At 32.2% G+C, this 17,950-nt stretch overlaps 1 protein-coding gene and 1 long non-coding RNA gene across 2 annotated transcripts; one reads left to right on the forward strand and one right to left on the reverse strand.

The window, feature by feature from the left end:
- The first annotated feature begins 2,686 nt into the window (after positions 1-2,686).
- Positions 2,687-3,159, forward strand: LOC123669106. Its single transcript, XR_006745689.1, has 2 exons — positions 2,687-2,950; positions 3,030-3,159. It is a non-coding gene; the product is annotated as an uncharacterized LOC123669106 (long non-coding RNA).
- Positions 3,160-11,209: 8,050 nt separating this feature from the next.
- LOC123669725 lies at positions 11,210-14,861 on the reverse strand. Its single transcript, XM_045603316.1, has 4 exons — positions 14,775-14,861; positions 12,860-13,024; positions 12,135-12,264; positions 11,210-11,346 (listed from the first exon to the last, which is right to left on the reverse strand). The coding sequence occupies exons 1-4, from the start codon at positions 14,859-14,861 to the stop codon at positions 11,210-11,212; spliced, it is 519 nt and encodes a 172-aa protein (XP_045459272.1).
- Positions 14,862-17,950: the final 3,089 nt, after the last annotated feature.

Below are 17,950 nucleotides of genomic sequence, written 5' to 3' on the forward strand. Positions count from 1 at the left end.
CGCCAATGTGCCAATACGCCAACACGCCAACAGTCCAACACTCCAACATGCCACCACGCCAATACGCCAACACGCCAGTACGCCAATGCGCCAACACGCCAACACGTCAATGTGCCAATACGCCAACACGCCAACACGCCAATACGCCAATACGCCAATACGCCAACACGCCAATACGCCAATGCGCCAACACACCAATACGCCAACACGCCAATACGCCAATACGCCAACACTCCAACACCCCAATGCGCCAACACGCCAACACTCCAATACACCAACACGCCAATACGCCAATGCGCCAACACACCAATACGCCAACACGCCAATACGCCAACACGCCAATGCGCACACACGCCAACACTCCAACACGCCAACACGCCAATGTGCCAACGTGCCAACGCGCCAATGCGCCAACACGACAGGACGCCAACAAAAATAACAAACCTGTTTAATAACGAACCGTTATTTATGATATTATATCTGTCCAGGTCCGGAAGAAGCCACTTCGCCATCTAAGGACATCGTTTGCCGGGAAAACTTTGTGACTCACTGATTTAAACGCGGGCGAAGCCGCGGGCACAGCTAGTAATAATATATATTGATAATAAAATTACCAATGAATAAGTGACACATTCAACTAAGTGCGTTTCCTTTCTGTTTCTGTTTACTCTCTATGAAATATAAAATTCGACCTCTAAAATTGTCTATTTACTTATGTAATTCGAATCAATAAATCAAGAACGCTATGAATTTAGCAGTTCAATTTACACCTAAAGCTTTACTGACAATTGAACTAAATTCTCAAAAGCTTCACAATTCACTCAAAACGGTTTCGTTATCTGGAAACTACAAGTTGCTGTAAATATCGGACGTATATGAGAATATTTTCATACCCTTATTATTGCTTATTCGTCAGTTTTCCGCGAAAATCTTAACATACCATTATACGCGAAACGATATTGCAATGGGGGGACAGTCCGTGACAAGCACTCCGGCCGGGAGCATGAGCGGGAGTGCCGATTATTTATTTTCATTACATGTCATTACTGTCGCTAATAGTCCACGCCGCACGACACAACAAAAATTATTTTACGTAGGTTTAAACGGTCCGGTTATTGAAAAAACTCGAAAGACACGTGCCTCGAATAAGTTGTCACGAAACTTTCTCGACGCGTTTTTTCATCTCACTTCAACATTTGGGCACATGATAATATGTTATGTACATTTGTATATTTAATAAAACTAGTAGTCGCCCAATGGTCGAAATTCGACCATAATTAATTTGAATTATAAGTTTGAACATATATATATATATATATATATATATATATATATATATATATATATATATATATATATATGTTCAAACTTATATGTTCAAACTTATATATATATATATATATATATATATATTTACTAGCTAACCCCGCAAACTTTATTTTGCCATATATGCTATTAAACCCCTTAATCCTCCCCTCCCCACCTTATAAATTAGGGGTATGAAAAATAGATGTTGGCCGATTCTCAGACTTACCCGATATACACACAAAATTTCATATAATAATATTAGTTATTAGCTATTATGTTTGCCATTCAGTAAAGACAATATCAATCTATTCTCAATATTATTGACACGTATGTGTCAAATACTATAATAAATATAGTATGTGTCATATTTTTTTCATTGATTTAATGTATTTTTATGCATAATTTCAAAAAACATTAGCATTCTGCACTACTTCTCTATTTAAACTATAAGTGTGCAAAATTTCATACGCCTCGGGAGCAAAGTTTTTGCTTCACGTATACATAGATAAAATTAAATTTTGACTGTTCTTTTTTTGTAGTCTTTGTAAATATTACTTAACTAAATGAAACTTTTTAGTTAACTTCTTGTAATAAGTTATTGACGTATGAAGTAAAAAAGTAACGAAAAAAGCCTGATAACATTTCAAAGAATATAAATGAAAGGAAATTTCAATCTTTACATCGATAAAACCATTTTAAATAATAAGAAATTTAAGTCCCTTTTAATCTCTAACGTATCGTAACCATTTCATCAATCGAAGGGTCTTATTAGCTACGTCACATTAGGACGGAGACCTAAGGGACGAAATCACATTCATCATACCCAACATATGTCTATATCAATCAGTCGATTAATGAATCAACCATCCATTAGGACACAGATCGCCCTATAGAAACTCTGCTCCTTTGATATACGTATTTTGTAATTAGTTCCTTGACTTATTAACAAATTGCTCCTTAAAATGTGGCTTGTTTTATGTAAGTGTTTCGTAGTTTACGCTTCGTAGTCAAATCATTCGTTTTATTAAGTTTTTCAATCAACCAATATTGTCAATAATCGAGCAATGTCGTAAAAAAAATCGAAAAATATTCAATTTTTAAGAATATAAAATTTAACAGCATTGTGTCCTAATTGATTCAAAAAAATTTTTTTTTATTGTTGCGTTGTTTTAAATCATATCATCATATCATAGGATAAATCCCAATATTAAACGATACTTGTGACTAAAAATTTAAAAAGACAGTAAAATAATGCGAAAAAGCTAGGAATGCGATCTTTTTATTTGTTACAAAATTCAAAACATATTATTTTGTTGTTTCAGAATCCATGACATGGGCTGCAACTGCAGGACTCGTTGGAGAAGAATGAAATTCGTACATTTTACGTAATCTTTCATAGATTAAAAAAATATTTGTATGTTAGACGTAGTGGCTAATCGTGATAAAATTAATAGGTATTTTTGTATAAACAATCTACATCCTGATTCACCTTTCATTTTCGCTCGATATTATTACTTATTGTTAGTAATATATTTATCGTAATTAAGAGCTGACTAGATTACGCACCAAAACACCCTCCATCGGTGAATACATGAGTTTTTTTCGACTACCCTCACAATATTCGTAAAATTGAATTTCTATGGTAGGTAACAATAATATGAACAATATAAACTTCGCAAGCTTAAAATAAACGCTTATAGATTAATTACTAATTGTCACAGGATATATGGTTTAACTAAGAGTTGGCGAAGCAAACGCCTTCGTCCTTAATGGAACTTTAGTTATTACTAACTTACTAGGTAGTACAATACATACTTATTTATTTTTATGAATTAAACTGCTTAGTACGTACTTGAACTTTCATTTCGTATTCTAAACAAAAATCATTAAACAAGTACAAAATAAAGTTAAAGAAAAAGAAAGAAATAAATAAAATAAAACAGCTTATGTAAAAAAAAGTATTATATTTTGTAAAAATATGTATAAAATGAATTAATTAGATTGTAGATAAGGAATTATAGAAATAAAATTATTTTCGAGAAATAACTGTTTTTTATTTGCCAATTTCGAACAATTTTTTGTAAATTGTCTTTTAACAAAGACTCGGAATAGTGTAGAACAACATCAATATTCTGAAAAACAAAATTTGCATGGACTACATAGTATTTAATTCGTTTGAAAATGAAAGTAAGGATTTATTACCATTATCCACCCACCCATCAGCCTTTAGAAGTCCACTGCTAAACGTAGGCCTCTCCTAATGTTCGTCACTCCGCCCGGGCCTGTGCCCTCTGAATAAACACTTTCCTGAATATACGGCTTTCCGCTGACTTCTTTAGGTCGTCACCGGTTGGAGGCCGGCCAGTGGTCCTTTTGCCGAGACGACGTGGTCGCCTTTCGAGAAACTTTCTTTCATTTTAAATACAAGATTTTTTCAACGCTACATGCGTTAAAGACGTTTTATTGTGTATTACGTGTTATTAAAGACGTTTTATAGTCGTTTTATATAAATACAAGGTTATTGGTGTTGTTTAGTAGTTTGTAAAGAAAATTATAATCTAGTAAATAAAAGGCTGAAATCAAAATGTGCAGCATAAAATCACATATAATGTAATAATATAGTATGTCGTACAATGTAATTAAATATGCTAGTACTAATGATCGTCGACCGCCAGACATATGTGTGACTCCTATTCTACAAAAGAAAAATAAATTAAAAGGGTGCAAAAGAAATTCAACTTTAATTACTTGCAACCACCGTTTACGTTAAAAAAAAATATTTTAACTCCTTATAATTTTCGAACACAAATTGTTGAGCATCATCCATTACTCGCAGAACTCCTAAACAAAACAAACTGTTTCACGCAGAACCGTCAATGTTCATTGTTTTTAGGACTATCAAAATTGCCTTGTTCAAATGTGGCTTCAGTTTGCGTGTGTTTGTAAGTTCGACATATGGATGTTGGATGTCAGGTGGGCCTCAAGGAGTCAAGGCACCTGTCATATAAAAATTGAAATAGAACTGCGGCAAAAGTTCTTCACGAAGACAAAAATTTGAATTTACTATGGTGATATAATTTTAAAGTTATAATTTAATTTACCAATTACTGATATGATAAAAAAAATTAGAAAAATGTTTTTGTTTTTTCTGGTAAGAAATTCGTTTGTATTGTACTCATTAATAATCTTACAATTAATTAATCACAAATATGAATATAATAATTGAAAAATTACACGTGTTCAAGTAATTTAACAATTACTTTACCTTAATTTTTGGTATGAGTATAGTTATAAAGTTCACAATTTTTCTTTAAAATAGGTAATAATCCACAAGTCGTGATATAGTGAAGCAATACAATCTCCCCCTATAAATAAGTTTACCTACAAATTGTTTAAATCAGGTAACTAACAAAAAGAAACTTTCTGTCTTCTTAGGTAGGTTACCCAATTACCTAAAAAAAGTCGTCTACCCTCGCATTCTCTCACATCCAATCACATACACTTCAAACCTGGAGCTTCACTGAAATTAATTTTTTAACGTATTTTATTAAATCTTTTGCTCTAGATGCCAATATTTTAGTTCACATCGTCGAATCTACTATCATGACCGATGCTATAATGCATGTTTCAGTCCATACTTTCAAACTTCAGTGGACATGTTCAAGATAACCACTGGCCACTGGTACGTTGTTATTCAATTGTCGCCATGAACGAAATCATTTCACAAAACTCATCTTGCGGACGGCGTGTGACGACATGACATGGATGTAAGAAACTTGAACATATAATGGAGGAGACATGTTAATTACTAGACTTCCTTCGCGGTTTTCCCCTCATTGCCATCTCCTTCATTACTTTGTATATTGTCGTTTCTTTAGTACTGAACTAAGTTTAAATAAATAAGGTTATTTCTTAAATCTTTCTTTTTTATGTAGTATTATTATAAAGATAAAATAATAAGACCCTTTATGACCGCTTGTTAGGCTCGACTACATACAATTTTAACGTGTATGCTGATAAATCAACTATCAAACTAAATTTATAGATTACATTTAACAACATAAAGTTTTGTTTTAACAACAAAACACAACAACAACAAACACAATCATCTAATAATAATTTAACACAATAAAACGTTTCTATGTATAAAACTTATACAATAAAATGAAAATTCCAAACATTTGCTTTATAATCTTGCAGATTTATATAATACCAGTATAAATTAATTTCATTGTTAATAATGAAATCAATTGCGTATTTGAGAGATGCTCGAGCGTCATTTCTAGTTTTTCTAGGTCACTGTAAGCAACGGCGGCGACGCGTGCCCGGAAGCGTCACGGCCGCGTGAAGACCGGAAATGGGCAGGATGACCGGATCCTATCTCCGCTCCTGCCTACCTGCCGCCATGTTGTGACGTCACTCGCGCTCGCTGACAGCATCGCCAGATTGTGTATATATTTGGGGCCTATTGTTATGTTTATATTTAAATGAGTATTTACCCAATATTTGTAGTTAATTAATCTTAAACTGAATCTTAAAATCGTTTATTTTTTTAAAGTGTCTTTAAATAATCGTATTATTTAATTTGTATATATTTAATGATTAAAACAATTTAAACACTCGAAATACGACAAAAATAACATTCTTCACAATCTCAGCCTAGTTAACAAATAGACATGACAATATAAAATAAATATTTAAACATAACAAATCGTACGTAATAAAGAACTGTAAAACCCAAATAGTAGGCTTACAACGTAACTTAAGTAGAATGAAAATTTTAAAGAAGCTATTTAAAATCTAGAAATTTTCTAACGGAAGCTCCCAAGCTTTTGAAAATCCGATGTTCTATAAAAATCTTCTAAATCGTAAGTCTCCGCGACGGTTCGGAGCCGGAGAATCCACGGTTATCATTGCGAGAGTATATAATTGTTGGCAATTTCATGTCTCCATTCAACCCATGAATGGCAACCATTAGGCGAGGCTCTCAGCGCGCCCTCCTCAGCTAATAAGTGCATTTCGCTCTACAGGACTCCTTAGTGCCATTTTTAAAAACTCGGTAGTTTTTTAAAAATGGCCGAAGAGACCATTTTATAGCCGTGAGCGGAGTTATAATGGGAATTGTTATTTAATTGACGCTATTAAGCAATTTAGTTAAGTAATTAATAAGATGCGACTTACTTTTACGCTTCTTTGCCGAAAGAAAAAGGATTCGTGTTAAAACATTTTTGAAACAAATTATTTTAAATAAAGAAGTACTGTTCGGATGTCCGTTTATTTAAAATTTAATTACATACTTAGTTCATATTTTAATTTGACATTTATGAATTCAATAAAGGTCAAATAAGATTAGTATACGAGTACATATTACGATTGTAATATAATAAATTGATATGCGATTTGTAAATAATAAATAAATAATAATAAAATGTTTATTTCATCGATAACCAACACATTACAATAATAACACAAAGGATGACTTCTTCTTTTGAGTGCAATAAGCTCCCGTGCCAGAAGGAGTCACTCTTCCATAACACACTCATACTTAGTAGAAAGTTATAAGACAAAAAAACTAAGCTTTACAGAGAATACAATTAAATAAAAGTTTGTGTGTGTGTGTGTGTTTGTTTGTGTATGTGCGTATGTGTGTGTGTATGTGTGTGTGTGTGTGTGTGTGTGTGTGTGTGTGTGTGTGTGTGTGTGTGTTTGTGTGGTTTTTGTGTATGATGACTAAGTATTTAGATATCCAAACCTATTTACGAAATATTCTCTGTACCTTCATAATTTTGAGTTTTAAGCTACGCAGTTACTTGTGGCTTACATTCGCGCAGAGTTAAAGGGTATATTTGTAGGATATTGTTACATTTATTATAGGTACAAATGGGATGCAAGGTATTGAAATTGTGATTGAGCAAATCTTGTATGTCTCTGGATTTTCCTAACAACACTAGTGTTTGTTCGCTTATTTATATTTTTATGGTTGAAGTTTGATTCAGTGTGTTTTTTATTATTATATGTAATATGGACAGTGTATCAGTTACGGTGTAAAGGTTCTGTCTTGAGAATCTACGTTTTTTGAAATAAGATACCTTTATTTGGGCCCTGTATGCTCTTTCTACCGCTCTTGGCTGCACCTTCCCGTACTGTGATACAATAAATGGAAATAGTTTGAGCCAGTATAAATTTTATTTATTAATGTTTTTGTTGAAATATGTAATGTATAATTTTCGTAATCTAGAGGCAAACAGCTCAATATGAGCATGCCAAGAAAGCCTATAGTCCAAGATGGCAACCAAATACTTCACATGTAGATTTAGCAAATTTATATTTCATTCTACTAATACGAATGTATTATTTTATATTATGTTTGTTCTTATCTTATACTCGTAAGTATGAAAATTCTCGTGTCACAATGTTAGTTACCATAGTCCTCCGAAACGGCTGAGCCGATTTTTATGAAATTTTGTGTGTATATCGGGTAGGTTTGAGAATCGGTCAACATCTATTTTTCATACCACTAAGTTATAAGGGGGCTAATAACATATTAGGGGGGCTATTAACATATTAGGTAAATCAACGTTTGCGGGGTCAGCTAGTAGATAATAATATAAAAGTGACATTAATTTTTTTTTTTAATAGTAAAAATAGAAGTTCAATACTCGGTCTTAATACGATTACGTCTTAAAAACCTCTTTATAAGCTATGTTAAATGATTTTTTATACAACTAGGTTGGCAAAAAGAGTACGGCTCACCTGATTATGGTAAGCGATTACCGTAGCTTATAGACGCCTGCAACACCAGAAGCATCGCGAGCGAGCGACAAGATTTTAACTGAGGTAGGGCACAGCAGGAATTTTCTGCTCAAAATATGGAGACGCCTGACTGGGGTAGTACCTCGACCTTACAGAAAACCACAGCTAAATAATACTGTTTTAAAGCTGTATTGTGTTTCTGTTGGTGAGTAAGATGACCATAGCTCCTGGGAGGGTATTGGAGATTGGGTCGGCAACTCGCATACTTCTGGTGTTTTAGGCGTCTATGAGCTACGGTAATCGCTTACCATCAGATGAACCGTACGCTTGTTTGCCAACATAGTTATATTTAAAAAAAAAACTAACATTGTGACACAATAATTTTATATATAAGATATATTATCATAAATTGTAATACATTGTTCCTTCTGGATATGTGTATTTTATTTAGTTCCTCAAATGACATGGGTAAGTATATAATTAATATAATATGGCCTTGGCATACTACGATCGTGCAAGCTCCGCCCATCAATTGCGGCTTCAGTATTCTCACTCGTATACCAGCTGCTGTATAAACGTAAAGCTTAATATTTACCGTAAAACATAACGAATTACTTTCATAAGGCCTTGTATTACATACTACAATTACATGTAATATTAACGTCAAAACTATTTATAGATACAAAATGTTCAGAAAGTTCACTTTCTTTCAGTGACTTGACGACTTGAGAACTAAGTTTTGTATTTCAGGTAGGTATGTATAAAATAGAAAGTGTTCACATGAATTTAAATATAAATTGTTGAAAACGATCATAACAATATAATTTTAAACATATTAAAAAATAATACATACTTATTAAAAGTTTTTATTTAACTTGCAATATATGTAACTATGTATATTTCTTAGGGTGGAATTATGCAACTAATTTTGAAAGCATACATCTTCAATCGATTGAGTTAAATTTTGTATACACGTTTAGTTTGAATACACAAGATGATAGATTAGTTATTTTTAATGCACTCCTACAGTACGGGGCTTGCTGAGAGTAACTCGAAAAATAAAATGACGTTAGTATCGTACAAGTAAACCCAATATGACAAACTTTTAAAGATGACGGGTTAATTTTTTTATGCTTTCCTACAATATGGGTATCAAATGTAAATACTTACTGAGGATACCAGACTGAGAAACCTGTCCGGCGATTATTAATAAGTAACAAAATAAATTACATAAAATTAAAAAAAAACAATGAAACTTCTCCTTTTAAACTCTTACCATCAACATATATTATAAATTCATTACACTTTTTGTGTGCAATAAAAGCTTGTCGCGAGATTTAGGTAGGGTTTCGATCGATAGACAAAGAATAATTTGATCGTAGTGATTTTATTTCTAAAATTTTCAAAGTAAGTTAATATGAGTACCCACTTAAAAATCGCCTCGTTCCTTTTTTTCGAATTATTGAAGAATAGTACCACGCCAATAATACGAATACTTAAGTAATAACCAAGCGTTCATCTGTCTTTCACTTAAAGTAATATTGCATGGCGGTACAGATTGTACGAGTGCCTAATTGGCAATTTAGCATATTATATGCCGTCATTTAAACCATATTCCGAATTTTTCAATGAGTATTATCCCTGACAATGGTGCAGACGAAGTAAGTCACGACTCGGTGTCCCGCAGGCGGCCACCTGTGCCCCTGTACTCGAAATATGTAATATTGAAAAATATATTTAATTTTTTTAATAACAACACTCATTACCAAACCGCAACATTATCGTGTACGCGGAATGCAGAGGTTTTTTGTTGAAACATTCATTACCAAAATTATTAGGAACTCTTTATGATACTTTCTTGCTGTGTCTAAGTCATGACATTTACATGAAAGGTAAAGAAAAAAATTGTAGAGGTTTCGACAAAAACTAAAACTTAAAAAACTAACGAAAATTAACGACGACAATTAAAACTTTTGGGAATACATTGTAAAACTAATTACCTCAATATTTTATCTACACATTACATGACATATATTTTTTATTGGATATACCATAAAACAAATATAATGATAATTATTTTCTTACCTTATATATTTTATAAATATTTTACTAAAAGCTTTAAAAAATATTTTAGACAAAATAAAGATTGAAGAATTGAAGAAGGACAATTAATTACCTTATAAAAACGAATTAAATATATATTTATTGCTTTATCAATTTAATCATATGTGTATAATGTTAATAAACTTAATATTACTATTATTCTTTATTTAATTTATTAACTATAAATATTAGAGATGAAACCGGTCACCAACCCGCCTGCCCAGCGTGGTGACTATGGGTAACACACATGAGTTCACACCATTTTTGGCGTGAACTTGTGGAGGCCTATGTCCAGCAGTGGACTGTGATAGGCTGAAATGATAATTAGAGATGAAACGGATAGCAGTTTAGCCGGATACCGAATATTCGGCCGAAGAATATCCGGCGAACATTGCCGAGGAGGTTTGTTGACGTAGCAAATGAAAACAACAGTCCAACCAGGTCCAACGTGAAAAAAGAAACGCGATATCATATTGTGAGCTTTTTTTATCTTTAGTCAATGCAAATTGGTCTTTGACTCTTATTCTTGGTGGGCAGTTAATGCTAAACAATACTCTTAAGAAAGTTTGCCAAAATCTACCCTTCAGCAGTGTGTACAGCAAAATACTTTTTTTTTTGAAGCTAGCCCTTTTTATGAAGACAAACTAAGCCGCTCTAAATGCAGATAAATAAATATTCATTAACTATAACTTGCCCTTAGTGCAATATTAATTAATTAATAAATGAATTAATAAACGCTTCATACTCAGCGGATGTGATATGAGGACTAGATAATTCATGTTCTACTGTTGTAGAATTATATTGTGATTAGGTGCTGATTGTATTTCTTAATTGTTAAATAAAGAAATTAATCACCCAAAATACACATTTTTTTTTAAATCTAGTATTCGGTCGGCTAGGCGAAGGTTATCCGGTATTCGCTTAGATATTATTCGGGCCGCCGGATAGTTACCGGATATCCGTTTCATCTCTAATGAATATAGTAGGTATATTTATATATAGTATGTATATACAAAAACGACAATATTTTTGTCTTAATAAGTAATTATACTAATGTTACTTGATCTGAAACATCAATACGTTCTTCAAAACCGGAATGTGTAAATTCGGTCGTCGTCAAATCACTCTCTTCTAGTTTTACCACTTCGCTTCGTACGAGCACGATGACGTAACACTGTATTGCTATAAAAATATTGTAGGCATTATACTTTAAAACAAATAATAGACTCGAAAATATTTCGAAATTTGTATTTTAAATTTTTTAAATTTATTTCCATTACCGATTCTTCAATCATGACAAATTATTGTTAAGTTTATAATTTGATAATATTCAGTGACGGCCTTTAGAAATTGACAATGGGGAAAGCACATTATAAGCACATATTCACACCAACTGAGGCCTCGTGCAACAACTTCAAAAATAGTATTATAGTTTATCATCTCTGTTTATTAATTTTACTATTATTATAAAAGCGAAACTTTGAATGGCTCAATGCATGTGGATGAAATTTAATTTTGATGAGTTAACACAAAAATACATTTCATCCTAGCAACTTCAATGGGATAAATTTTTGTTTCTTTCTCATCAAGCAATGAACATTAACGTTCTGGTTTGAGGTAGTTCCAGAGCCAGGGACATCTTGACTTTTATCCTAGTAGGTATTATGACAATGGCACTCTACATGGTCACATTTCAAACCTTCAGTTTTTTAATATATACTCATGGCATTCAAATTTTAATGCAAATGGTAAATGTAATTTTTAAAATTTGACACCTTTCCTCGAAGCGCTAGGGCATTCCTTGAGAGGGCCTTAGATTAATTTTAAGGTCGTCACTGATAATACTTAAATCATAATCAGATTTCTGTATTATTTTACTGATTTAGAAAATATATAGTCAATATTTCTTATATATGTTTATCGGTCAATCATTGTACTAAATATATATTTAAGAGTAAAATACTTCTTACCTATAACAAACAAAGCAATGAACACTTCCACGAACATTTTCCTAGATAACAGGAAGCTGGTTGTCACTAGAGCTGCTAACGTTGTGGCCAGCGCGTAGTAGTTATATAAACGCAACATCGAAATATCTTTCTGGAAAAATGTGTGACTCAATTATGTTTTTATTTTACTTCAAAAAAATATATTTATTTACTTATTTTTTATTTATAAATATTTATAAAAACACAATGTTTAATTATAACTTCAAAAACTAACAGAGTTTGATACGAGTAATATAAATATAATATGTTAATAAATTGAAATATAATCTTTAATATTAAAACTGTGTAACCGATTATTACCGATTAAGACCTGAATTACAAGAAAGATGAGAAAGAAAAAGTCTTGAACTAAATATTCTGTATTGGGAAAATGCCTCCTTGTCATAAAGGAAAAGCGTTAAAATTATAAGCTCAACTCGCCACGCTGCTCCACTGCCGGTTGGCGTACAATTTCCCTTCTAAGAACGACATTACCAACAATCAACGACTTTGCATTTTATTCGAGACATGGTATAAACTTAGAGATACCTAGATAAGACTAGACCAAAAACAAATATTTATATAAACTTTATTATCCATTTTAAGGAGAACTGAACCCGCAGCCGTTAGCGTTAATTTAATTTCCTCGCAACACAATCAGAAGAGTCGTATATATTGTAATTAATATGTAATTGTGTTTTTCATACCTGGTATCCAGCGATTAGAAGTAAGAAGTTTAGAATGATCCCCATACCGAGAATGCTAAATAGAACAGTAGACACCATGACATCGATTGAGATGTCGTTCGTTAAAGAAGCCTTTTGAATTTCCGTGGTGATGACCAAACATGTCACTGAGAGTACCGAGAATATCTGTAAACATTTTATAATCTATACCAATCTCAAAAAACACGAATCGCCAAAATGTAGGTTAAGTATGATCTGGCAAGGCAAACGGAGTAAGAGAGGTGCGAGCACACATTTTCTTTCACTCTTTCTTTCCTAGCCAGTTACGTTTCGTATATCTAAGACACAGTGCAGGCCTATTGTGCAGGCTTATTGTAAAAAAAGTTTTACTTCGGTTTTTTTTTTACATAAAATTAGTCATTCCTAATTCTCCCATCAAATAAGTTTCACGCATTTTAATTGTAATTAAAATTTTAGTAATCAAGTATTATTTCAATCTAAGTAGTTTTTTTTTCGATCCGTCATCCGCAAAAAACTTTTAAATTGATTATTTTGTATATACGCATAACTTCGAACGTCTGCAATAAATTGGATCATTCTTTTTTTTGTGTTCGAGCCAATGTCCAGGACAAGGTACATAAGAAAATATAAATAGAAAATCGATATATTCACAAGAACTATAGAGTCAAATAGGTTGGTAAACCTGCTTATAATAAAACTTAAAAACATTTGTGTGACTCATATCAGGTGAACAACATTTGTATAAAACGATTACTTTCATGTAACACTTAGAATAAGTATTACCTACAATGTAAATTAGGAGCTACATTTGCCAACAAACTGTTTTACAGTTTGGCAGAAGTATTGTATAAAAGCACCTTGTAAGACTTATTCTGAAATAAACATTTTTATTATTATTATTATTATTAATACTTATTACGAGTATTTTATAAGCTTTTCTTTTTTACCCCCTTATGATACTGTAAGTCTTTGTTAGAGCTTCATTACCATTATAATTTATGTGTGATTTGTTTATTTTTAAACGACTTCCAAAAAAGGAGGAGGTTCTCAATTCGACTGTATTTTTTTTTTATGTATGTTACATCAGAACTTTTGACCGGGTGGACCGATTTCGACAATTTTTTTTTAATCGAAAGGTGGTGTGTGTCAATTGTGTGTCCCATTTAAATTTATTTAAGATCTAACAACTACTTTTCGAGTTATATCTAATAATGCGTTTTTATTTGACGCTCTTTTCGTCGACCTACGTTGTATTATACCGCATAACTTTCTACTGGATGTACCGATTTTGATAATTCTTTTTATGTTGGAAAGGGGATATCTCTAGTTTAGTACCATGATAAGGAAACCAGGATCTGATGATAGGATCCTAGAGAAATCGAGGGAAACTCTCGAAAATCCGCAATAACTTTTTACTGGGTGTTTCGATTTTGATAATTTTTAATTTAATGAAAAGCTGATGTTCATCATGTGGTCAAATTTAAATTTTATCGAGATCTGATAACTACTTTTTGAGTAATCTTTGATAACGCGTAGTTACTTGACTATTTTTTCGTCGATCTACGTTGTATTACTTGTCGATATAATTGAAGTCGGTTTTTTTTTTCGTTTGTCTGCAAACACAATTATGATTGATTTTTTTGCGTTGTCTGCCAATCAGCAAACAAGTAAACTAGACAATCCGCGTCAGTTCATTCCCGTTTACATTTATTTCTCTATTTCTTGACTACTGCTATTTTCTGTTCTTGTTATACACCGACACACCGGCACTTTCTATACACAAACACATCGGCTTTCTCACCCAAATAGTATCTTTAAAAACTTATTAATAAATTTTGAAATAAACGCAACAAACAATCAACGTTCATACATCAAAAATATTAAATTATAAAAGATACACTAACAGTTTACTTACAATATTTAAATAGGCAAATAATATGATGCCAGGTCGTAGAGGCAAACAACAAAAACATCGATTGACATCGGGCACTTTTATTTTCATCTTCTGTAGTTTAATGTAAACAAATCAACGCATAACAATCTATACGTTCGCGTGCTGATATAAAACAATAATGACTGTACAAATAACGCGTAGAAAGGTAACTTATGAAAACGACTAGTATTTATATTAAAAGATAGGTACATATTAGTACTTACTATCATTAAAAATAATTGGGTTGTCTAAAAGAAATTAATAGCCATAAGTCCGACAATTTCACCGCACAATATGTACCTATCTTTAAATTGTTTTTTTTTTTTATTTGCTTTTTATTATATATAGGTGGCGTACTATACTGATAATAAATACATAATTATAAGTAATTAAAAACAGAAGAAATATTTATAGTTAATTATACGTACCTACTCAGATAACGGACCATACCATAACAATATATTCAACTATGAATTTAACTTATCGATACAAACTATACTTGTAATTAATTATGTAAATAGCACTTGCTACCTAAAGCTGCAACGCGCCAGGGGATTTTGATCAAGTGGAGAACTGACAACATTCAGACGCCTACAAAAACAGAAGTATCGTAACCTAGCTGCCGAGTATTCCCCTGACCCTCCCCAGTAGCTGGTCAACTTACTCACAACGGTCAACACTACTTTAGAACACTGTTAGCTGTGATCTTCTGTAAGATTGAGATACTTCCCCAGACGGGCTGCTCCAGATTTTAGCAGGATATATCCTTCTGTGTCCTACGTCAATAAATTCTTTCCACAGTTTAAATCTCAATCAAACCTAATCTTCACATTTTATAAAAATAGTTTACATACCTACGTTAATACTTAATAACCTTTCTCGTACATTGACACTTGATGCAATGTTAATTATTTCCAAACTATTTGTTTTCGCAACTCTACTACAGACTCATTGCAGATAAAACACATAAATCATACGAAATTGTGATTAATTTTAAATAATAAGATATATCATATCTACTTAATTACGTTTTCGTGGTTTTTTTAATTTATTCTGTAACGTTAGTCATAGTAGATTTCTAGAAAATAATAGGTAGGTACTTATCATAATTACCTATATGGTTCAATTTAGCATAATAATCCCAGTAAAATGAAACACGAATTCTACTTAGCAATAACAAAATCTAATCTCCAAATCTTTGTACTGGGGAATCCTTGTAACGTTTTCTCTCCAATCTATCAAACCATCAAAAAACCTAAGTATTTACATTTAATCCGAACTTCATATTACCAATTAAATGACATTTGAATATTTAAAGATAGAAGAAATAAGAGAAATATTACGATATCTACTGCTGAACCCTTCGCCTGTGTGGTCGAAAAGTCTGGCATAAACTTGATCAAATTATTGTTATTGCAGATATCACATCTTATTAAACAATCGCTTTCATACCCTGCGTAGGCGCATCAGCAATCACTCTTTAACTTTAATAACCACTAATAACATTTAACCATCGTATACTTTATGAGCCTAATGATTTGCTTATTGAAAGTTATTGCATAATTGAGCCACCCGTGCGACCCTCTACGGACTCGAGTCGATTATTTAAACAGTTTTGTTTATTTTTCTTTCAAGTGCACTGTGATAAAATCTTGCAAGGCACACTAGGTGCGATGTACTACTGCCAAATTTTGTAGATACTTATAGCCTAGTGGAGAATTATTTATTTTAATATTCTACGTCTGTGTTTTTAAAAAACTATTTTATCAATAAAGAACTGGAAAGGAGAATGTAAGAACTAAAGAGTATACCGGTTGAATTGTAAAGCAAGATTAAAAATCAATGCGTATATTTTTGTCTAAGCGTCGTGAAACTTATAGAAAAGTTACTATAAACTTTAGACACCATAAAATCAAAGACGGTCAATTAAGTTTATGGATTATTTTTTTTCGTTAAAGCTGCTAAAGGTTTTTTTAAACTAAAATTAACGTCATTATTCGCTGTTTGTGAAATTTCTACTGCTGGAACGGCCTCCTTCTCCGTGTAGGAGAAGAATCGGAGCTTTATCCACCATGCTGTTCTACTGCGTGTTAACGGTTATTTTCGCTACTCTGAGTAACGATCGCTATGAGATGTTTTTGATAACAACCTGACCCGAGCTTAACGTGCTCTTTGAGGCGAGGAGAACCACAAAGGCAGACACCTAAAATGGAAAGAAATATTTTTACAAATACAAATATCCCTCCCGAGCGGGAATCGAACCCACAAAACTGCTGGTGCTTAGGCCTTCCTGCTGAAAATTCCAAATAAAAAACGATAATTTGTATGGAAATCTATTGTAAACTATTGTGTGTTTGAAACAGGGATTTCAAAATTTAATTCCAATTTTCATAAAATTTTTATCTGTTCTCTGTTTTTGGAATTTTCAGCACGGCACTGGCACCACTACACCGAGCGGTTGTTATTAGTAACCATCAGTGTAGAAAAAAAATATTTGATTCGAAAAAGTGTCGAAATCACGACCATATTGAAACATTCTCTATACTACACCAGAACGGTATACTACATACAATACAAAAATTAAATAAATATAAGCAGATTGCAATTAAGTTCTTTTAAATACACATTTTTACATAACAAATTAACAACTAGCTGACCAAGCAAGCGTTGTTTTACCATATATATTATTAATCCCCTTAATCCTCCCCTTGTAACCTAGGGGTATGAAAAATAGATGTTGGCCAATTCTCAGACCTACCCGATATGCACAAAAATTTCATAAAAATAGGTCCAGCCGTTTCGGAGGAATTCGGCAACAAACACCGCGACACGAGAATTTTGTATATCAGATTATTCCTATAGAAATCACTTATTTAGCTTTTTGACTTACACTAATAATAATCAATATAGGTACAGTATTACAGTGTAGTACTTGTTATCTGTGGGTTTGTGGTAAAGTACTTTGAACATTGATTTTAAATCAGAAAACAAAAAGTTTCTGTTATATATAATCTTATTTTATATGAATAAAAATGAATTTTGCAATATTGGTGCCACGTAAGGTTATTATACAAAAAAAAAAAAAATTAAAACAAAAATTGCTTTATTTAATTTTTACTATTAACTTTTGATAGAACAAAGTCTGTACGGGCTAGCTG

Source organism: Melitaea cinxia, chromosome 3 (genome assembly GCF_905220565.1).
Source record: "Melitaea cinxia chromosome 3, ilMelCinx1.1, whole genome shotgun sequence".
Classification (NCBI taxonomy): Eukaryota; Metazoa; Arthropoda; class Insecta; order Lepidoptera; family Nymphalidae; genus Melitaea; species Melitaea cinxia.